This window comes from Coregonus clupeaformis, chromosome 17 (genome assembly GCF_020615455.1).
Source record: "Coregonus clupeaformis isolate EN_2021a chromosome 17, ASM2061545v1, whole genome shotgun sequence".
NCBI lineage: Eukaryota > Metazoa > Chordata > Actinopteri > Salmoniformes > Salmonidae > Coregonus > Coregonus clupeaformis.
Genome location: NC_059208.1, coordinates 26989222 through 27012598, shown reverse-complemented (window position 1 = coordinate 27012598; position 23377 = coordinate 26989222). Strand labels below are relative to the sequence as shown.

The window sequence follows — 23377 nt, the reverse complement described above, 5'->3', positions numbered from 1 at the left end:
TTCAGTGCCTGTGCTTCACCACCAGAGGACCCCCCTCATGCTTTCTAGGGGTTGGTGCAATTTACTTTATTGAGCCGCAGTTTTCTTTCTTTCTTTTCTTCCCATCCTACTCCACACCTCCGAAGTGCGCGTCTTCCCATTTTCTGTCCGCTGACCTGAAAACCTGCATCGGGGCGCAAGAGAGACTCAGCAGACAAAGACTGAGTATATCCACACTGCAGTCATGGCAACTGAAGGAGGTTTGTCCAATCTCTGTTTTTTTCTGAATGTAGCCTATGCTAGAGCATCTTTAAATCTAAAAAGACTAAAACATTTTAAGCTACATAGTGAGTTTCATAATGTTTTTTTTCTTCAGTTCTGTGTTTTAGGTAAAGGTTCTTTGCACAGGCTGTTCTTGCACATCAATTATTTAGGCTAAGCTTGCTCCTAGACTCATCTCATCAATTTCTACTTAATTGAATTTATTAACAATTGGTGCATTGCTGCTAGAGCGCCAATACAGGCTAGGCTACTTTTCCCATGTTTTGGATCCCTTTCCGTTTAATCTATTCACCTATTGATTATTATTTTTCAAATTACGTAATACTCACTGTATTTTCATGCTTAAAAATGGTAAATAAATAATTTTCTTATCATTTGTGAATGGTTGTGTTGGCTTGCCCATCAGGGTGCAAGAGGGGAGGGGGTAGTGCGCTGGGGAGAAGTTGAACGCGCCAACTAAGCCATTACATAAAGTGGGGGTTCAGCAACATAAAGTCGCATTGTCGACGCTCTGTTTAAGTGCTGCCAAGATGATCTTATAACCTTCTGCTCGGTAAAGTCAAGAGATAGCATACCTATTTACTTGAACTATGGCTGGGAGCTCTCATCTGAAGATGTTGAAGCACAGTTCAGCACCAGGGGTGTGGACAGCACTTTAGTGGATAAAGAAAATATTGTATTAACAATTATTAGGATTGTTCTATTTTTTAACACATCCGATATGGATAATCGATACATGCAACTTGATTGATTGGCTTGTAAATCGCGTTGCATTGAACGCCCCTCGTGCGCTTTTAATCCACTTTCTGTGGCCCGTCTTTTTATGCTGAGCAAAGACCCTGCATTGATCAGCACTCCGCAGTCAGCAGCGCTGAGACGGCTGTGGTCGTTTTAAGAAAACGCCTAGTAAACTGGAAGATTTACGCATAAGATATTCCTGTTGGTGTAGCGCTTTGATTTTATTTCCAATTGGTCTATTCGTGGTCCTCTGTAGCTCAATTGGTAGAGCACGGCGCTTGTAACGCCAGGGTAGTGGGTTCGATCCCCGGGACCACCCCATACGTAAACATTTATGCACACGTGACTGTAAGTCGCTTTGGATAAAAGCGTCTGCTAAATGGCATATAATTATAAAAATCACATTAAGCAAAAATAACGCACTAACTCAAATCACTCACTTAGAATCAGTGATTAATATGAGAGCAAAATCTGTCCACATTAGGCTACTCATGTTCCGACGTTTTCCCAAAACCGGTCGAGTTCTGTTGTCCATGGTGCTGACCGACTCCCATCCCAAAAGGGCGTTCCCATGAGTTTGGACTCGGTCTATTGGCTGTTCTCTTCTCCAGCACTGCAAGATCCTGCCATCATTTATAACTTACATTACATAATGTTGGAACCTTGTTATTAGGCCTGATGTGGATGATACATGGTTGTTTGTTCTGACTAATAATGTGTGTTTTCTGTACAGAATCGATGTTTCATGATCAAAGTGACTTTGAATATGGTGAGTGAATTCATCCCAATGGATTCATTTGTTATTTGAGTCACACCAAACATGGCATGTGAGTTGTACCATGTTACTACTACTAATGGTCATGTTTATAGATTTTTTTTATGGTTTCAGATTATGAGACACTTCGAACTACAGGGGTCATCATTGGTGTGATCTTGTTTGTGTCGGGTATCCTAATAGCTCTTAGTAAGTATGCTTGCGGGCAACACACACCGCCTAGTCTGTCACATGCTCACCTGTAACTCTCTGAAGGTTACCGTAGACATCTGTAACTTTTCATCTCTTCAACAGGTAAAAAACTCACATGCTCAAAATCGTCTTCCAAGTAAGAGTTTGCACATGGCTTGGCAGTTGCTCCGCCTGTGCATGTGGAATGCATCAGACTTTGGAAGAGGAGTCCCCACCAAATACAGGATGGCTTTACGAATACTATTTTACTGTTACCATATCTGCCCTTTCCCCCTCTCTCCCCTCCCACAGTGGATCCTATGTCTGAATGCTGCCTATTGGTTAAGAGATTACAGTCCTGCCCTCCCTCCCTAAATCCAACAACACTGCCCACCTATTCAACTAATTAAGCAGTCACCCTTATACAGAGCATCCTGTTACAGTCAAATGTTTCAAGATAGTCTAGTGGTCTAACTCTGAAATGGTTGAAAATCAATTGTTCTTGTCAACCAAACAATATTAAGGAAATGTCCTGCATTAGGGCTTTTTTGGGGCCCTTGGTTGAGAATGGGGACCGTTGTTGTATGGGTTGGCAGTGTGGATGGATGGCCTCAAAGAGTGTATGTTTACAGCTAATGGCATGCCGACCCAGTCTCTCCCTCTCTCCTACCCCTCGAGAGAGGACACCGATTGGGAAGATCCTGACAAATCTCTGCATTTTGCCCCAAATTGAATCCTATGCTTGTCAAAGCTTTGTGGCCACAACCCCTTCTGTGCATGGAGACAGTTGACCTAATCCGTCTAAAATACCTTCTCCTTGGTCAAAACACACATGATGTTGGTTACATTGTGGTTGTTTCCACAAAGCTTTGAGGTGAACTGAACTGTCTGAACTATCCAGGATTGCTTCCTTTAATTCCCTTTCTCTCCTTGTGACAGAGTGAATAACTGTCTTCTCTTGTCTTCTCGTCTTCAGCTCTAATACAGCAGGCACCCAAATACCAAAGACAGAGGGTGAGAGAGAGAGAGAGAGAGAGAGAGAGAGAGAGAGAGAGAGAGAGAGAGAGAGAGAGAGAGAGAGAGAGAGAGAGAGAGAGAGAGAGAGAGAGAGAGAGAGAGAGAGAGAGAGAGAGAGAGAGAGAGAGAGAGAGAGAAAACACACTGTCCTCTATCTTGTGTTGCAGTGCCTCCTCAAACAGTATAGACGAAGTGTGCATGGAGGCGAGGGAGAGTCATCATTGGAGGTGCTGCAGAGAGGCAAACACACACAAGAACACACACTGACTTGTTTATGGCTGACACACACCAGTGTCCATTGGAACATCAAGTATGTTACACACCCAGACCAAGCTGACCAGAAGAATGACGGAAATGTCAATCTTGATTTAAATAAAATGTTTATCAAGCCAAGCCAAGTGACTCTTAACCGTCTTTGTGACTTATGTATTAGGTGCTATCAATCTACCTTGCCCAGGAGAGAAAGTGAAGTAGCCTTCAGTGCTGATTTGGGGTTTATCCTTACCCCAATCTGCACCAAAAGCAACTAAAAGCAAAAAAACATACCTGGCCCAAGATCAGCTTTCAGGTGCACTGTAAATCTGTATCATGATGTGTGTAGTGTTGAAACAGAACTGAGTGCTGTGCTCTCCCTCTTCCTTGCTTTTGACTTCATGCACACCCAAGAAAGTTGATTGCATGTCTCGTTTTACTGTATACTACTCTCAATGCACTTTAGAAATCTACAACTTTATTATCCAGTCGTGTGAGAGAGGTCTTTTACATTTAGGATTTCACATTGGACCTATTAATAACCTCAAGCATGATTTAAGATATCAACCCAACCCCATTATCCCACTGTGTTTTACCGACGGTTGGCTCAGGATCTATCTGCTGTCATTTGTGATGGAATGAAGTGGATTGCCGTGGGTGGTTGTGTGCTAGGTAGCAATGAGAAGGATTTCAACCCCATGTCAGATGTTAATTTTACAGCAATTTGAAACAGAAACAGGAATGAAGTCTCCTATCGTTCTCTGGGGTCTGAGAGGGTGCTACCAGTATAGTATTGTATTTCAATTACCTCTTTCTTTCTCCTATTGCATTTTAAGTTACATTGCACGGGTAGAATCATTTGAAGCACTAAAAAGGTATTACCTTGGGTTGAAGGAGCGGGCATTTTAAAAGTGTATGAGTTTAAGCTTAATGAAAAGGTCAATACATTAAGATAAGGAGGCACAGTAACTACCTGCAAATAAAATGTCTGTATTATCATTATTTAGAGCTGTTTCTAACTTGCTGCAAGTACAATGTCTGTTATCCTCAGCTATATTTATTTACCGGTATGTAGCACTAGTAATGCCTGATACTGAGCCAATGGCGTAACAGTTAACCAAAAGCAAATGAGTGATTCTCACCAGAGCTAACCAATAAGACAGCTGCTGCAATAAAAATCACCCTCTATACAATGGTCTTATTGATTTATTGTTTACAGTTATTTCCCATATATTTTCATCTGAACCTTTATCAATATATACATGTAAAATAGAAGACAAATAGAGATGTTTGAAGAACAAATTTAATGCCAGCGTTAAGTTTAGGCAATTCAGTAAATCAGAAGGATACATTCAGTGAAAAGTAACAGCAGTACTACACTGTTACAAACTGTCCAAGTAGTAGATAGTCCAGAAACGTTGAACAAAATGGACCCAAGCAGCCAAAATCACCAGATTCTCTAGTACCATTTCTAAATGATAACATTGGTTGTTCTCCTTCATGTTAACTCGCCTATGCCTTAGACCTAGGAACAAACAAAGAACATCACTGTATGTTCCTAGACTAAGACTGCCCAGGTGCCAAAACTAGGGAAAATAACATTTGAAAATCATTTATTCTACAAGTCTAGGGAAATGATGTGTCATATCTCCAGTGAGATGTTTTTTTGATTTGATTTTGTATGCCACTTCCAGTGATGAAGATTCACTACAACAATATTTCGAAGGGCACATGCATGCTACCTCATTGGAGAATAAAGAGAAGAAAAAGTAAGCCAGTCACTAGTTCTATGAGTAAGTGACGGTTGCTTTCTTGTCACCACAAAACATGTTGTGGTATTTTCAATCATGAGTCATGTTTGAAAATACCTGATTAATTGAAGGCGAAACGAGTCATAACTGAAATACTCCTCCTATAATGCCCTTTAAGAAATAAATATTACTGGTACTATATTGTATACACTGTTGATATATTATATTATATTATATAGCATGTGTGGTCAATATCAACATATTCCCTTTACATAGTAAATAGAAAACATTCTTTCCATAAGTCAGAGTATGAATGAGACAATATATTAGCTATTCAATGAGCGCTGTGAGCATATCAAATATAAAAAGTAAAGACTAAGTAATAAAAGACAGTGACAGCATGAGCACAATGGTACACTGTGTCACATGCTTAGTGAAACAACAACCACCTCTCAACAAACCAATATGATTTCTGACCATGGTGGGGAAGTTTTGACAAGAGAATGAGTGGGGGTGGTAGCCCAGAAACCCTCCTCAGATATACCTCTAACAGCGGGGTACTCACACAATGAGTCTGGGCAGCTTTGACTATAATGTTAACGATTTCATAGAAATCAAGGTTGTACTGAGTGACAGTAATATCAGGGGGGACTGGAATTCCACCTGTTACCACTGCTCATTACTAGCTAGCCATTAAACAACAACAAATTAAGCTAGAAAAATACATAAACGTCATAGCTAACTGAAAACAGATAGTGAGCAAAATCATGTCAATTAAACATATCGTTTCAAAGTGAATGCCCTAGTATATATTAGAGATTTGTGGTGTTTGAAAATCCTCACATGAAGATACGCTAGAATCCCTCACTCTTGGAAGTACAGATGTCTGGATTCAACCTACAGTACAGACCTTCAGTACTTCCTCTGAAAAGAGGCGGAGGGATACACAGGGACATAAAAAGTAGTCCAGGTCACTCTTGGTCCTGTAAGGACATTACACGTCGACGAGAGGAAGCACTTCGCTTCTTCAGGATGAGCTTGAGCTGAAAACAGATGGGACAGGGATAGGTGAGCTGAGATTATATGAATGAAACAAAATGGCCATTAGCTGTCTGTCTGTCTGACTGCTCACCTGTTCCCCATGGGGTCCACTCTGCAGCAGGTGTGCAGGCTGGTCGTTCTCCAGGTTGCGGATGCTGGGGTCGGCCCCTCGGCTCAGCAGCAGCCTCAGCATCTCCTCTTGGTGTGGGCTGCCATGGAGACCAGCGGCCATGTGCAGCGCGGTATGACCGTGGGCCTGCAGGGGAGGAGGTCAAGGGAATCATGAAGCTGTGAGTATATACCAACACTATGGCAATAACTAGATATGCACACACTGTCAATGAGTCTCCCTTTCTTTTCAATATTTTCCTTTCACATGTACACATGCTGTTGAAGATGTTCTTCCTCTCTTTTCTCTTTTCATGGAGTCTCTCAGGACACAAGTCAGTTTCTCTACACCTTTGAAGAGCAGACAATCTCACAGCAGCACTGACCTTCATGTTGACAAAGTCCCTCATGTTGGCCAGGGGGATCTTAAGCAGGTAGCGGACCAGGTGGATGTTCCCCTCCTTCACAGCGAGGTGAAGAACAGTCTTGTTACTTTTGATTTCCTGGAAACAGAGGAAAACACTATATGAAGCATCAAAATGAAACCGCAACGCGCCGAAGGTGAAGAAAATATTCAAAACCCATCATAGGTTTCTGCAGGTGTGAGGTTGGGTGGAGAAAAAGCAGACTAATAGCTCCAGATGTGATTTCTTTTCTACCATAACGAACCATGCCATTCCCTTGGGAGGACTGATGTATAGATGGTGTTTTCTACTTATTGAGTACTGGCACCTCCTGTAGAATACAGTCTCTAAAATACTATCTCTAGTACGTTACATTTAAGTAGTGCATTCAGTACCTGGCTGGTCAGGGAGGCTCCGGTGTTGAGCAGCATCTGCAGCCAGGAGAGCTTCTCCTCTGCCAGGGCATGGAGGCTGGCATCACCCAGCCCCGTGGAGGAGAGGGAGGAGAGAGTCTTCATGGTGCCACCGTGGGAGATGGCTGCACAGTGCAGAGGAGTCAGACCTGAGACAGGAGTGGGAAAATACTTTATTCTATTGTTGTTACTTATTCTGTTGTCTTTATTATATCGTTTGTCAGATGTCTTTTGAGTAATGGTTGTGTTGTTCTCATTTGACATAAGCTGGATGTTACCTTCAAAATTGCGAGCCTCAAGGTTCACTCCAGGCCCAAAGGAGAGAATAACCTACAAATACAGATCCAAAGATTGAAAATGATTGGTTATTCACATCATTTGTTATTTATCTAGATTGTGCCCTAACAGATGATACCTTTGGTTGAAGGCAGTGCTGCTGGTTTACCTGCATAACCCTGGGGAAGCCATAGGTGGCAGCAAGATGAAGTGCTGTTTGACCTTTGACATCACAGGCATTTATATCTGCTCCTAAAGACAACAGATCCTGGACGATTTCCGGATGGTTAGCAGTCACCGCCACCAGCAAAGCAGTCTGGGATACCGGAGGGAGGGGGGGTTAATGCTATTAAACTAAGGCTCACTATGTGTGGCATCCACACATTTATTTTAGAGGAAGCGTCTCATTTATTTTTTACTCAATCCTGTGTTCTCTAAAGTAGAAGTGTCTTCTTGGTGCATACCTTCCCCTTGTGTTCCTTGGAGTCTAGCCTACCCAGCTCAGCAAGCCTCTCTGCTGCAGCAAATGCATACTCCCTCAGGCCCTTGGCTGTGTAGATATGCAGAATCCTGACAAGACAATACAACATGACAAATTGGTTTCAGTCGAGAATGTTGTAAAGTCCCATGAGACATGAGATACTTTTATTTTTATTTGCCAAGTTTCTCTTAACATTTTCTCAAACTTAGTCATGTCTACTTTCTCAACATCGGGTCACAAGCTTGTAATCTGTGTATCCCCCCCAAACCCCCCCCACCCCACACACATACACACACACACACACACACACACACACACTCACGTGTCTCCGTCGTCATCCTGCCAGGTGGTTCTGCTGTAGTCCATCCCTCTGTGGAATATCCTGGCTTCCTCCAGCTTGATGACATCCATCTGGCCACTAAACACCTGCTGGACAGGCTCTGTGGGGCCCAAGGTTCCCGACGACCAGGAGTAGACAGGGGTCTGCAGGGGCCCAGAAGGAACCAAACTAGACACAGCCTCGGTCACTGGACACTCCGTCTGTAAAGGTAAAATATTGGTATCATCATAAATGCTATAGCACATACTGTTCATGTATTTAATAGCACGAGAACAACAAGTAGTCAAAATGATGATGTAATGTCAAATTGCTTCTGTTCGAGAAACCAGTCCTCCTTACATATTGCTGAGGCATCGTGGTGTCTGGGTAGTCCTGAATCTGCTGTGTGTTGTAGCTGGAGGCCATCGGACGGCTGTAGGCCGGAGTGTGGCTGTAGTCCATTGAGGTGGATGGGCTGGAGAAGTAATTGATCTCCACAGGGGAGAATGGTCCTTCCTGTATGGCCAAGGGGGTTTGGTGCTCATCCATAGAAACCCATCTCTCATACCCCACTGCCATGTCTGAGTAGCTGCTGGCTACACCTGGGAGGGTCACAAGTCAAGCCATCTGTCAATGTCAATGGAAGATATTTGAAATGATTTGACAATGTATCTGACCCAGGTCTGGTTGGGTTGCAAATGGCTTACATGGGTGCTTCAAGCAGTAGTCACCTGTTGAGGTAGACTTCTCTGGTGTTGACACCTGTTGGGAGAGGACAGCGGCAGTGGGGACACCGGTACTGATTGTTGCCGTCGAGGAGGTCTCCCTCTTCCTCTTCTGCTCCAGGAGTTTCTTCACTGTGGGCAGAGTGTAACACGGCTTCTCCTTCGGTGCTGTGGGGACAGAGGTGATGTTGCAATGAATGATTTTTGGTGGATAGTCATGAAGTCGACCATGACATTTGTTCTATATTGGGGTGCTTTTCTACAATGGTCTACTATTCTTACCAGACATGTATTACTACAGAGCGACACAGCTAAAGCTCTTGGTATAGTGTTATGACATAATATGAAGTAATGTGGTAATTTTGGATAACGCTTCATCTTTGGTTTTTGGATTGAAAGGACATGCAAAAAGAGGCCATTCTCCTCCAGCTCTGTGATTTCCTATGATTCATCTATGATATCATGTTTACTCTTTTTCCCCATCACTTTCTTTTCCATTCAGCAGCCAGAGGAAAAAGAGATAGTGGTGAACAATATATGTATCTGAGGTTTCCAGCTTGATATTGCTTGTGTGCAGCAAAGCAGGGTAGTTTTTCCTCGAGTGTCATCACCCCACACGTGAAAGACAAAGCGACATTTCCACCGAGGAGCATAAACAGGTAGAGAGAGAGCTCTGAGGAACCTATTCCATTAGGAAAACAGGCTGTGAGGTCAGAACTAACAGATAGATTCACTAGAACCACTACCATGTGGAGGCTTGCCACTACACATTTTCTGTGACTCTTTCCTGTCTAGCTCCGTTACGCTGGCTGTGGTAAACCACAGCACTTCCTGTCGCTGCTGTGTGTGCCGAGAGCACGTTACAACCCAGAAGTGAAGAGTGAACATATAAACGTGGGCCATGTCTGCTCTGCAGTGTGACTGAGCTGGCAGCCATAACATAATGTCTGACTATTATCATGCTTAAGTGTGATGATTCATAAATGTGGTCATGGAGTAGATTGTTTCTCACAGCTATCTCACATCACCTGTCCTTTTCTTAGAAGACAATCAAGCCATAGAAAGGGGGCTTTTTTGGGGGTGAGCCTGAGATTTTGGTCTAGTTAAATAACATATTTGAATGCTACAGTAGTCTCCTCTATTCCCCAACAGGGTTCGGTGAACATAAGAAGGAGTGATAAAAACACACTCTTTCTAGTGCCATCAACACAGTGTCAGTGGAACATCAAAATCTCTGAATTGAGAGCGACAGTATAGTGAATGCCTGGGTGAGGGGTGTGTTGCGTTTTCACTTTTTGTATCCCTCTCACAGGGAGGAACGTTTGGTATCACTTGAGGCCACTCAAATGGATACAAAGGAGGAACTGCCTTTCTGTTCTGCAATTGTGAAAACTCCAGGAGATATTAACATTCTGTTTCTTGTCTCTCTCTTCTCTTGGACCTGAGTTTTATTTCTGTCTCAATTATTTCCCTCATTTATTTTCTCTTTCTTCAGTTTACTGTCTTGCTGAATAAGGAATAAAAGACAGACTACTGGAACTTGCATAACTAAAAATAAGACGGGAGATGCCACAGAATTTTCAGCTGAACTAAAATTACACATTACATCAATTACATTCACAATTTTCATTCCTTATAACAATGATTATAAACATTACTGTAAGAGACTCCTATTTTATTATATTCTATTATTTTCTTATTTAAAATGACTTGCTACTACTGTTATCCTCCAAATAAGAATCAATTTGCCAAACTGTGACATGTTCATATTGGTAAAAGGACCCTGGAAATGAGTTGTGACCATCTCCTCAAGACTTTATTCCAATTTATCTAATGAGTTCAACGTCATACAATTCATCATCAGATACTGTAAAGTAATTAGTGAATCCCCCTACGTCATTTCTCAACCTTCACCACAGTGTAGGAGGGATGAATACTAATAGAGGGAATACCTCACAGGGGAGAGAAAGAAAGGGTGATCTACACGCGGAAGGGCAGCTCTGGCTACTGGTGCATACTGTAGACAGCAGGTGTGCCACCCCAAAAATAATCTCATGCAAATATTTGACTAGTAGTGCATGTTGGAGGAAAGAATAACCCCCCTACAGTTACAGGATAAGCTACAGTCGGATGTTAACCCTTAAAGGCAGTATACTGTCCATGTCCAAAGCCAGTCTTTCTTTTAAAACACCCACAGAGAGGGAGAACTGTCCTCAATAGATGTTCTTTGTCACCAAGCAGGTAATAAAGGTCACAGCTGTATTCTGTAATGTCACCTAAATGTTCCGAATGAACTGAGTGATGTTCATGTTCACTTTCGAGTTTACCTACACAACCACAGAGAGTAGAACCCATCACAGTGGTCTTTACTCAAATAAACAGCGTACAGAATGTTGTCTTCTATTAGTTTCATTGAAGGAATCATAATTAGAGTAAATGTTGCAATTACTCCTTCTTTAAACACTGTATTCCCCTTTATAAAGGGTGGTAAAAGGAGTATGCCACGTATGAATCCTGAAACATCTATGTAGTGATTATGTAGACATTATGAGTGCTCTATAAAGCATATTGCTACATGAGTTTGGGTATAGACTAAAGTACGCTGTACTCTACAAGTCCATTTGAACCTAGAGTTACATCATTTGGCAGACAAATTATATCAGTGCAGAAAGTTCTTTACATCAGCCTATTGCACTATACATCTTCAAAGGTATATTTTTACAGTTGTCATTGTTGGGACGTTAGTTAATCGATCCATGACAAGGAGACAGGGCTGCCTGTGATACCCTGTCTGAACGCTGTTGCGATGTAATATTTAAATGACGGAAACCCCTGGCCATTTAGTCTTGCGCGTAGGCGGCGGGGATTCCGATGACCTTTCTGTTTGCTGGCTCAATATGCTGCCGTGGCGAGCAGAGAAAACGAAGTGAACTTCCTCAATGACTGTGGTACTATGTAGACTAATATTTTGCATAGATATGACTAGTATGCTACACTATGCCCGTCGCTAGTATTGGCACTCCGGGCAAAATCAAGTTCATTCTTGCGTGCGTGAAATAGACTATCCGGATTCCCCCTTCACACCCATCATTAAAAGGGGAACTGAGATATAGCGAACATGGGCGAAGGTTGTGAGGGTTTCCCCCGCTGTCGGTTTTCAATACGCAAAAGTAGGCTATTGTTTTCATCATTGCCTGTAAATGTTAACATAACTTCGTAATATTAACGTATTTAATCATCTCACATTAGTTTGCTGCACTCAATTGTATGATATGATATAGGCCTACCCACTTTATAACAACCCTCATTTATTTTGAATGTTAGTCCTGACTTGTAGGCTATTGCCTAAGCCTACTTGCCACTTATGAATCAAAACAATGGTGCAACTTAGACATTAGGAATACATGTTCAAAACTGAGCAGCAAGTGAATGTAAAAAATAGCTTTTGATTGTCAATGTCACAACATCCGCTATATGATCACAATATTCGTATCTAGGCTTATTAGTATAGTAGCCTGCTAGTCAATGTCATATTCATCATCAAAATAATAAACACTCACATTTCTGCCAGTGCATGTCAGAATCCCTTTTTCTTTGTAACACCTTGTCAGCTCCTCTTGGTAAAAAATGTTTGAAGTCTCTTCTTCAGGGTTTGAATTCGCAGCGGTTCCTGGTCCTGCTGTAAGTGTCTGTCACAGGCTCGTTGTTGTCCTGCTACTATGTACACACAGAACACGTTGCCGATGACGCCATCCCCATTGCCAAAACCACGCCCACTACAGTCTGTGACGATTGGGTGCGCCAGAGAACAACATCAGTGCCAAACCTTCACCTAACCCGGACGACGCTGGGCCAATTATGCATCGCCTCATGTGTCTCCCGGTCGCGGCCGGCTACGACACAGACCAGTAACAAATAATTCTTGAATATTTTCTGAATTAACAATGCATGTTCTGATTCAAAGAGTGAAATCGGAATGGAGATGATTTTGGCTACCAGGTTACATTCTAAGTTGTTTGTGTGTGTTTTGTGTATGCGTGTGTGTGTGTGAGAGAGAGAGAGACAGAGAGAGAGGGAGAATAACAAACAGAGATTTCCTTGATGTAGTAGGAATCTTCCTATATGCCATCATCACGGACTACTGTATAATTTAGAAACCTTTAGTTCCTCTTCCTCTCCACTGCAGCGGTTGGTATCTGCATGAGGAGGAAATCTAACTGAACAGTCTCATTGGCTGCTTTGGTCTCAAACCAATGAGAGGAGGGGAATCCAGCATCAAACCATACACCCACTATTCCTTATCAAACTGATAAGCATCTACATTCATGCTAGGAAAGACATGAAACTGCCTTGTCTTATTATAGCACAATGTGTTTATATTGACATGTTTAGCATTTCTCATGCATGGTTGAGATCAAGTCCATTTGAACACAGTTTATTGGGGGAAATAATTAAGCCAGTAATTTATTTGAACAATCTGCATATATTCTTTAATGCAATGGCAATTTATCCTAGATTGACAAAATCAAAGGGGAATTCAGTCCAGCCCTTGTAGCCTACTAGCAGCTCTTGTTAGCTTTTCAGGACAGGACAGAGCCTCCAGCATAGGATTTGATCATTTTTTATACAGCTGATTCAGTGTTTCTTTGTCCCCATGGAAAGGCTAGGAAGCCCTCTAGTGTCTGTTTGATAGACTTTGATACATTATCCCCATCTAGTGTAATGGAAGCTCAACTACCACTTTCCTCTGTGTTTGGAGGGCTGAGGAGCAGTCTTGAGGAGGACAGCAGGTGGAGTCTTGTTTACTTCATTAATTGTCCTAATTAAGTCCTAATTAAGAGACATGATAATTAGCATTGGATGGTTTGAACTGTATGATTTGAAAATAATGTGGCATCTATGTAGCCTATCCCAACTCAGACTTTTTAAAGAATATACAACTTTTTATCAGCAAGTGACCTATGTTCACAAAGGCAAATACAATTTTCTTAAATGAACACCCACACCCTACTGTGACTTATTATTTTATAGGTGACCATTTTCACTAAATAGTCTGAAGGGAAAACGTTCCAATCAAGCTGCTCTATGCCTGCTGTTTATAGGCAAGGTGGACGCAATGATGAGTCATCATTATTTGACTGATGAGAGTGTTACAGCAGGTGAAGGGCATCAGTGAGTGTTACTGACTCATTCAACATGTTAATCCCTGATTCAGATGGAGGCAGTATCCGCTGTTACAGAGACCTTCACTGGTATCACCTTCAGAGGATGGAGAGTACAACCATTCCTGATGTATGGAAAGACTCTGTCAGTGAAAGTGTGTGTGAATGTATGTTATTATCTGGGTCAGAGAATGACAGCATTCCTCTGTACCAGTCCAGCTGCACTCTGACCCTCTTGGGTTTCTGTCTCACTGTTAGGAGCTCGAGTCTGTGAACAAGTGGCACCATTAGAGCATGTGTTACATACCTATCCATTAAAAACCACACCCCAGGATCCTCTACACATGCCGATGTCTCCCTTCCTCCGGCAAGACTCTGTGATCACACCCACGATCCATTCTGTACTGTCCCCAACCTCAACGTCCCAGCTGTGTGTTCCTGAGTTAAAGCCCTCAGAGACCAGGACCATTGTATAGTCATCAAATCTCTCTGGGTTGTCAGGAAGTTGAGGTATCTCATCACTGTTTATCACTGTGGTTAGATCATCAGACAATATTAGATGTGGGTTTGCAGTGTTGGGGTCTAGAGACACTGGAGCTGAACAGAGACAACACAAACATACCATAATGAAATAAAAATTGAGGTAGGGACATAATCGTATTATTCAGCCTAAATTTCATTCACTAAGCATATTTCTTGTTTTCTGAATAGGAAAATGTTAGTTGCGGTAACGTTTTATCCCAATTGTATCTAATACTCACTGTATTGAATTGTTCCCTGCATCTTCTCCCAGACTCTATACTGTGGGTTTCACAGGTGCTTTGCTACATCAATCAGTCGTCCTGAAACCCTCTCACAGTCCGGCTGTGTGCAGTGTGTTCTGGAAGAACAGTAAGGAGTCAGTGGGGTTGGATACAGAACCACTGAGAAGAGAGAGACCGGAGGCAGATCACTTACCTTTCCAAGGTGGCCCTGTAGTGCTGCAGAGAAACTAAATCAATTTCTATCCATCTCTTATTATACCAAGTATTTTGGTTATAACAAACTTATAACAAAGACCTGGTGAAGAATGCTCTCTATAAAATATGAAAAGTACAGTTGTCCTTACCTGTAGGAATGAGATGCTTTCAGCTCCCAGCTCCTCTTCTATGGCTCTGATTGTGTCTGAAAGTGATGATATCTCTCTGCTCATCTCTTCAATCTTCTCCTTCATCTTCTGACTCTTCTGCTTCTCTTCCTCCCTTAGTACAGCTATCCTGACCTTCTCTTCCTCTTGTAGGTACAGGTGAAGCTTCTCAAAGTCCTCCTTGATCTGCCTCTCTGTGTGCTGAGCCTGGCTCTGTAGATAGCAAATAAGAATGTGTCTGATAGTAACACCAATCATCATTTTATCAACAATAATACCACAGGGTGGAACTGTGGCTGCGATCACTCTGTATTCTTTCTTTAATGTGTTCTGCTGTTTGATCACAAGTCCGTTTAACGTCATTGAAGACCTTCAGCTTCTCCTGTAAGGGCTTCAGTGCAGTCTTAACCTCCTTTAATGAAACAACATAGAAGTTGGGTGTAAAACAGTGAATTATCAAAGACATTCAATTTCACCATCTGAAGAAGTGTTCTATATTATCAACTACCTTACGATACTGTGCAATGTCATGTATTGGGCAGTGGTCATGACTCTTGTGCTTTTTCAAATTTTGACACACCACACATATGGGTTGTTTATCCTCCAGACAAAAGAGTTGGAGTTGCTCACGGTTGTTTTGAATCTTGATTATTTTCAAATCATGAGTAAGTCATGCAATGTAAGTTAGTTGAATGTTAAATAGCTGAATGTCACAGTGCTGTTCTATTCTGTACTTGAATCCCTCTTACTTGAATCCCTCTTGCTCAGGTGAGTCAAGGATGGAGCTCTATATAATAGCAGCACAAGGGTCATAGATTTCTGCAGTTATACTCTTCTCTGTATACTTATCATTAGTGTGTTTGCTTCACCAAGAATAATGCTGTTCTCTTGCATGCTTATTGTTTGCTTTCCACCAATTTGAAACTATAAACATCAAACCAACTTCAAAATGTGCAGGCTGGCAAAACTACAATATAACTTTCAGAATTGTAAAGGCCGACAAACAGGCAGTGTATTGAATCAGACATATAAGGTAAACAGGGGAGGAGGAGTGGGAGGAGCAGAGAAACCTGTCATTATTTAAAAGTGAAAACTCCTAGCAAGCCCTAGTGAAAGACAGTAACTGATCATCGTAGAAGGTCCTGTAGATACGTTTATGTTGAGGTAAGATCATTCTGTTTACAATGTATTATTTTCTTTATTCTTTTTTAACTTTTTACTTGGAGTGTTGTTTCCATAGCACTCCACTAAAAGACACATGTTGAAATGTTTTTCTCAATTCAGATAATTTGATTGATATGTGTTACATTTTAATTCGGTCATTTCAGATTTTTGAATTGAATGATAATTTTTTTGTTCAACTACATTATTTTAAAAATAATTTCACATCTGTTTAGCATATTCAACTGTTATTTTTTGGGGGGAATATACAACTTTTTATCAGCCAGTCCTATCTTCACAATTGCAAATACACTGAAACTTTTTTAATGAACACCCACAACCATATGTGACTCATTCTTATGTAGGTGACCTTTCCGAAGTACATTTTCTGTGGAAAAAAGTTTAGAGTCAAGCTGTTCTACTTCTGTTCCACTGAAATGGCAGTCAGATGTGTATGCCTTCTGTTTATTGACAAGGTGGACGCAAGGGAACCAATACAACAACCAGGGATTCAGAGTAGTTTGTGTTCCCACGTGAAACCCATGCAGCTCATATAATGTTGGTGTAAACATTGATGCTTCAATAAACCAAATGTCTTCTTGTGTGGTGAATTTAAATTTCTCCATAGGGATATTGTGTTGTTAAATGCAGACCCAAATGATGTTAATGGTATTGTGTTCTGTTCCAGCAGATATTGTACGGTGGTAATCACAGAAAATGGCAGACAATGCAGCATTGCTGGTGGTTCTCTTCCTTTGCCTCTGTGGTAAGTGATGTGATGAACGTTCACACCTATATTCACAACCCTATCTGAATTGATGTGTGTGTATGTGTATATATATATATATGTGTGTGTGTGTGTGTGTGTGTGTGTGTGTGTGTGTGTGTGCGTGTGTGTGTGTGTGCATGTGTGTGCCTGCACCCTTGCAAATATAGGTGGTCCCACACAGGAAAATAAGACCACAAAGCAGTTTGGGTAAACAGAAACTAAACTGCAGCCTCTATTGGTGTTCTACATGTAGACTTCTCACCCTCAGACATTCTAGTGAAATAGGAAACATTGTTTTTACTGAAGCTATATGTGTACAGTATACACTGAGTATATCAAACATTAGGAACACCTCCTAACATTGAGTTGCACTGCTCCCTTTTGATTTAGAATTTTAAGACCCCTTGAAGTATCCCCCCCAAAATATGAATACATTATTTAATGAACAATTATTTTGGGCTTTACTGCTATTAGCTCATACAAACGCATTGAATAACAGTCATTACATGGAACAACAGATAGTCCCCCCAAAAAATCAAAGGGAAGTTTGGTCTGAAGTGTCTGTCTATATCTGAGAGATACACTACATGGCCAGAATTATGTGGACACCCCTTCAAGTTAATGGATTCGGCTATTTCAGCCACACCCGTTGGTGAAAGGTGTATAAAAATGAGCACACCGCCATGCAATCTCCATAGACAAACATTAGCTGTAGAATGGCCCGTACTGAAGAGCTCAGTGACTTTCAACATGACACCGTCATAGGATGCCATCTTTCCAACAAGTCAGTTAGTCAAATTTCTGCCCTGCTAGAGCTGCCCCGGTCAACTGCAAGTGCAGTTATTGTGAACTGGAAACATCTAGGAGCAACAATGGCTCAGCTGCAAAGTGGTAGGCCACACAAGCACACAGATCGGGACTGTCAAGTGCTGAAGCGTGTGGCGTGTACAAATCATCTGTCATCGGTTGCAACACTCACTTCCGAGTTCCAAACTGCCTCTGGAAGAAACGTCAGCACAATAACTGTTCGTCGGGAGCTTCATGAAATGGGTTTCCATGGCCGAGCAGCCAAATACAAGATCACCATGGCAATGCCAAGCGTCGGCTGGAATGGTGTAAAGCTTGCTGCCATTGGACTCTGGAGCAGTGGAAGCGCGTTCTCTGGAGTGATGAATAACGCTTCACCATCTGGCAGTCCGATGGACGAATCTGGGTTTGGCGGATGCCAGGGGAATGCTACCTGCCCGAATGCATAGTGCCAACTGTAAAGATTGGTGGAGGAAGAATAATGGTCTGGGGCTGTTTTTCATGGTTCGGGCTAGGCCCCTTAGCTCCAGTGAAGGGAAATCTTAACGCTACAGCATACAATGACATTCTAGACGATTCTGTGCTTCCAACTTTGTGGCAACAGTTCGGGGAAGGCCCTTTTCTGTTTCAGCATGACAATGCCCCCGTGCATAAAGCGAGGTCCATACAGAAATTGTTTGTCGAGATCAGTGTGGAAGAACTTGAATGGCTTGCACAGAGCCCTGACCTCAACTCCATCATACACCTTTCGGATTAAATGGAATGGCGACTGCAAGCCAAGCCTAATCACCCAACATCAGTGCTCGACCTCACTGATGCTTTTGTGGCTGAATGGAAGCAAGTCCCCACAGCAATGTTCCAACATTTAGTGGAAAGCCTTCTCAGAAGAGTGGAGCCTGTTATAGCAGCAAAGGGGGGACAAACTCCAGGTTAATGCCCATGCTTTTTGAATGAGATGTTCGACAAGAAGCTATCATTTTTGTTGTTGTTTTTTAAAAACTTGTATTTAACTCTTTATTTTTGGCACTAAACAGTCTTCATATATACAGTACCAGTCAAAAGTTTGGACACACCTACTCATTCAAGGGTTTTTCTTTATTTTTACTATTTTCTACATTGTATAATAATAGTGAAGACATCCAAACTATGAAAAAACACATATGGAATCATGTAATAACCAAAAAAGTGTTAAACAAATCCAAATATATTTTAGAATTTAGATTCTTCAAAGTAGCCACCCTTTGCCTTGATGACAGCTTTGCACACTCTTGGCCTTCTCTCAACCAGCTTCACCTGGAATGCTTTTCCAACAGTCTTGAAGGAGTTCCCACATATGCTGAGCACTTGTTGGCTGCTTTTCCTTCATTCTGCGGTCCAACTCATCCCAAACCATCTCAATTGGGTTGAGGTCGGGGGATTGTGGAGGCCAGGTCATCTGATGCAGCACTCCATCACTCTCCTTCTAGGTCAAATAGCTCTTACACAGCCTGGAGGTGTGTTGGGTCATTGTCCTGTTGAAAAACAAATGATAGTCCCACTAAGCGCAAACCAGAAGGGATGGTGTTTCACTGCAGAATGCTGTGGTAGCCATGCTGGTTAAGTGTGCCTTGAATTCTAAATACATCACTGACAATGTCACCAACAAAGCACCATCACACCACCTCCTCCATGCTTCACGGTGGGAACCACACATGTGGATATCATCCATTCACCTACTCTGCATCTCATAAAGACACGGCGGTTGGAACCAAAAATCTCAAATTTGGACTCATCAGACCAAAGGACAGATTTCCACCGGTCTAATGTCTATTGCTTGTGTTTCTTGTCCTTTAGTAGTGGTTTCTTTGCAGCAATTCGACCATGAATTCACACAGTCTCCTCTGAACAGTTGATGTTGAGATGTGTCTGTTACTTGAACTCTGTGAATCATTAATTTGGGCTGCAATTTCTGAAGCTGATAACTCTAATTAACTTATCCACTGCAGCAGAGGTAACTCTGGGTCTTCCTTTCCTGTGGTGGTCCTCATGAGAGCCAGTTTCATCATAGGGCTTGATGGTTTTTGCGATTGCACTTGAAGAAACTTTCAAAGTTCTTGACATTTTCCAGATTCACTGACCTTCATGTCTTAAAGTAATGATGGACTGATATTTCTCTTTGCTTATTTGAGCTGTTCTTGCCATAATATGGACTTGGTCTTTTACCAAATAGGGCTATCTTCTGTATACCAACCCTACCTTGTCACAACTCAACTGATTGGCTCAAACGCATTAAGAAGGAAAGAAATTCCTCAAATTTACTTTTAACAAGAAACACCTGTTATTTGAAATGCATTCCAGGTGACTACCTCGTGAAGCTGGTTGAGAGAATGTGTGCAAAGCTGTCATCAAGGCAAAGGGTGGCTAATTTGAAGAATCTCAAATGTAAAGTATATTTTGACTTTTTTGGTTACTACATGATTCCATATGTTATTTCATAGTTTTGATGTCTTCACTATTATTCTACAATGTAGAAAATAGTAAAAATATAGAAAAACCCTGGAATGAGTAGATGTGTTCAAACATTTGACTGGTACTGTACTTCCATAAATGTTTTCAACTGGTACCGGGGGAATTTCAGACAAGTCATTGTGAGGTCTGTGGGCATCCTAGAACAAAACAACTGACTTGTGCGTATTCGTCAGAGTCTCACCGTTCCACAGTGTGTAGCCCAAACTGTTCGGACGCTACAGACAGAAGTTGACAGATCGTCTGTACCGACCTCAGACGAGTCCCACTTGTGGGGGTCGTAGAGCAAAACGGAGAACAGAGTCTCTTCTTTCCATAGAGGGTTCATAATTCACAATTGTTTGTAGACCAAACTGTTCGGACACTACTGACGATTTTGACGAAGTCCAATTTTCGGGATGTCTCATGGTCTGACATACACCGCTCTAGCTCACATCTTTCACCGCAAATGCAGAAGTGCAACATAGGCTGAGATGTTGGATTAAGACGCATCCAATGCAAAAATAAATAAATAACGGATATCTCTAGCTTTAACTGATGGGTTTTTTGGAGATGTTTTTATTATGCTAATTGGATTTCTGCTGTGGATTTAACAAGTGACATCAATAAAGGATCATAGGTTTCACCTGTATTCAGCTGGTCAGTCTGTCATGGAAATATCAGGTGTTCTTAATGTATTGTACACTCAGTGTATAATAGAATTACACTGATAATGATCTCTTTCTCATTTGTCTCTTCAAGAAAAAGTTGTGGCTGATCCAGGTATAAGTATGTATCATGATTAACACATATCGTATGAAGCATAACATCAGGACAAATTCCATATTTTTCACACACTGGAGACCAAAATAATCATATTTCCTATCCCTTTTCACCCATCCCACTCTTGTCCTCCGTCCCCTCTCATCTATTTTCTCTATTATTCACCCACCTCTACCAGATAACCCGTCCTGCTACAGGATCGAGCCTGGCACCATGGCTGGCATCATCGTTGCAGACGTGATCCTGACCGTTGCCATTGTCATTGTCACATACCACTGTGCCAGCCGACGCAGACGTCAAAAAGAGAGGGGTAATGTGCCATGCAGGGTTTTTTCATGAACATAATATTTCTCTACTGCTTCCATTGGATCATGGGCCTCTGTCCAATGCCCACTATGAGCAATATTATATGTCACAATATTATACTTATGAAAGTTTAACTTCCCCCTTTTCTTGTCATGGTTCCTGCATCTCTGCCAAGATTATGTTGCTTCCCTTGTATCCTCATTCTAGAATTTGAAGGAACTATGAACAGCTCTATAATATTCAAGTTAACCCCTTAGACTCTGTAACACATGTACTGTTTATTAAGTGCTTAAAAAACATAATCAATTACCATCAGTCAACTGTAAATCATTAAATATCACTAGTATGTTGTATGTAAGAATATGTGTGAGAGCTCTAATGGTCTCTCTCTTGCTCTTGCCCTCTCTCTCTCTCTCTCTCTCTCTCTCTCTCTCTCTCTCTCTCTCTCTCTCTCTCTCTCTCTCTCTCTCTCCCTCTCTAGCTGATGAAGTCTACATGAATGTCAGGGCAAACTGCAAAATCTAAGAATCCTCAGAAAGCACCAGAATACATATTAGATATATTTGTATATACGGTGTGATCTAGTTTTACATCATGTCTCTCAAGACATTCCAGTGACTTTATTTGATTTGAAGTGTCTCAATGAACTGCTATTCACTGCCACCTCCTGGTGAAAACTCAAATCTACACGTTCAGAAGTAAGAAATCACATTGAAATTTGAATTATTTCAAGATTTACTCAAATAAAAAGGTGAAACACGTACACAACTTTGTGTTGACCAAGTTAGTATAAAGATGTACAGGAGGCTCAAAGCCACGATAAGCCTGTGTAGAGTATTATGTCTGTGGTTTAGATGGCCATCTGTCCTGTCCATGTCTCCTATGAGGTTTAATACTGACCAAGTCAAAGAGGCCCACACACACTACACTTGGTTCTCAGACACTTTGTATCTCTGAACCATCTGTCTGATCAGCATCCTGTCTGTTGATGTCTCTCTCTCTCTCTCTCTCTCTCTCTCTCTCTCTCTCTCTCTCTCTCTCTCTCTCTCTCTCTCGCTCTCTCGCTCTCTCTCTTTTTCTCTCTCTGTCTCACACACTGTCCTTGTTTCATAATGTGTCCCATCTGAGGACCACAATGGAAATAAGTCGCAGACTTTTTTGCGTTTATCCTCGATGATTCTTAATCAAGTGCATAATTTTGCATATGTACCTTGTTTGTAAATGATCAAATAAACAAACAAAAAATGTAATGCCCAGTTCAATAACAATATACTCAAAAATCTTAAGCATGTAGAAAAAAGCAGTAGGAACATCTCTGTGATTTTGTATTTGAATCATAAATATAGATTTGAGAAGAAGCAGCATGCTATATGTGAATGAGTGTACACGGAATTTCCCTACATCCCTCATCCTAAAATAGCAATTTTGTTGCCTGAGATCCCATAGAAATTGTTTTTATGAATGTCCAGTGTGTAGGCCCATAGTAGTTTCCCTACTCAACTCTGAGCTGAAAGCACTTTGAATGTAAAGTGCCATGGACATCCCTCTGCCCCTGGTATGATATTGTATGATGTTTGTCTCTGTGGTACACTCTGAAATGTTGACTCTGAGTTGACCGTTGATTTCCATCCACTGTATCTTTTATAGCTAGGCTATAAAGTGTTTATTGTGCCGACAGGGTAAGCTATCATTTCAGATGAACTTGTGGTTGAGAGAACCAGGCTTGGCTAGAGCTGCTGTCAGGTGTTGGGAACCACAGCCTACAGAAAACCACAGGTCATATTAGAAAGAAGAAAAAACTGCCGATCTGCAGGACGCTGAGCGGAAAAGGTCTAGTGTGGGCGCCATGGTAATAAGCAAGGCCTTTGTCAGAAACAAACAGCGGAACTGACATCCCTCGTGCACAATTAGCAGAAGAGGACAACACTGTCTGCTGAGATCTGGGTTCTTTATCTGTCAGATAACACTGTAGGATGACAAATAAATGTCTATGATGAATGTCAATATTTGTCTAAAAATGTGTCTCTGTCCTTTCCATTTTCTCTAA

At 41.6% G+C, this 23377-nt stretch overlaps 2 protein-coding genes and 1 long non-coding RNA gene across 5 annotated transcripts; 2 read left to right on the top strand and 1 right to left on the bottom strand.

Moving 5' to 3' along the window:
• Nucleotides 1-1898: 1898 nt before the first annotated feature.
• On the top strand, nt 1899-4412 carry LOC121556102. Its single transcript, XR_005998079.2, has 3 exons — nt 1899-1963; nt 2069-2959; nt 3130-4412. It is a non-coding gene; the product is annotated as an uncharacterized LOC121556102 (long non-coding RNA).
• Nucleotides 4413-5548: 1136 nt separating this feature from the next.
• Nucleotides 5549-12397, bottom strand: LOC121556085 (NF-kappa-B inhibitor delta). Its single transcript, XM_041869961.2, has 11 exons — nt 12293-12397; nt 8739-8900; nt 8368-8609; nt 8011-8228; nt 7672-7777; nt 7377-7523; nt 7210-7261; nt 6914-7080; nt 6501-6617; nt 6098-6262; nt 5549-6008 (listed from the first exon to the last, which is right to left on the bottom strand). The coding sequence occupies exons 1-11, from the start codon at nt 12306-12308 to the stop codon at nt 5937-5939; spliced, it is 1464 nt and encodes a 487-aa protein (XP_041725895.1). The 5' UTR covers nt 12309-12397; the 3' UTR covers nt 5549-5936.
• Nucleotides 12398-16137: 3740 nt separating this feature from the next.
• Nucleotides 16138-23334, top strand: hcst (hematopoietic cell signal transducer). 3 transcript variants are annotated; one of them, XM_041869968.2, is made up of 5 exons: nt 16138-16184; nt 16873-16947; nt 21004-21024; nt 21203-21334; nt 21812-23334. In XM_041869968.2, exons 2-5 carry the CDS (start codon nt 16899-16901, stop codon nt 21853-21855), a joined length of 246 nt encoding a protein of 81 aa, XP_041725902.1. In that variant the 5' UTR covers nt 16138-16184; nt 16873-16898; the 3' UTR covers nt 21856-23334. The 3 variants fall into 3 exon arrangements, with proteins under 3 accessions (XP_041725902.1, XP_045082576.1, XP_045082577.1); XM_045226641.1 differs by having other exon boundaries at nt 21004-21030; XM_045226642.1 differs by having other exon boundaries at nt 16142-16184; nt 16870-16947; nt 21004-21030.
• The last annotated feature ends 43 nt before the right edge of the window (nt 23335-23377 follow it).

Excerpts from the sequence above, each read along its gene's own strand:
- LOC121556085 (XM_041869961.2), bottom strand. Across the intron at positions 6,618-6,913 it reads GAGCCTCCCTGACCAGCCAG|GAAATCAAAAGTAACAAGAC; the intron begins GTACTGAATGCA and ends CTCTGTTTCCAG. Across the intron at positions 6,263-6,500 it reads GGGACTTTGTCAACATGAAG|GCCCACGGTCATACCGCGCT; the intron begins GTCAGTGCTGCT and ends CCTCCCCTGCAG.
- hcst (XM_045226641.1), top strand. The coding sequence starts at position 16,899 with ATGGCAGACAATGCAGCATTGCTGGTGGTTCTCTTCCTTTGCCTCTGT. Across the intron at positions 16,948-21,003 it reads TCTCTTCCTTTGCCTCTGTG|AAAAAGTTGTGGCTGATCCA; the intron begins GTAAGTGATGTG and ends TGTCTCTTCAAG. Across the intron at positions 21,031-21,202 it reads TGTGGCTGATCCAGGTATAA|ATAACCCGTCCTGCTACAGG; the intron begins GTATGTATCATG and ends CACCTCTACCAG.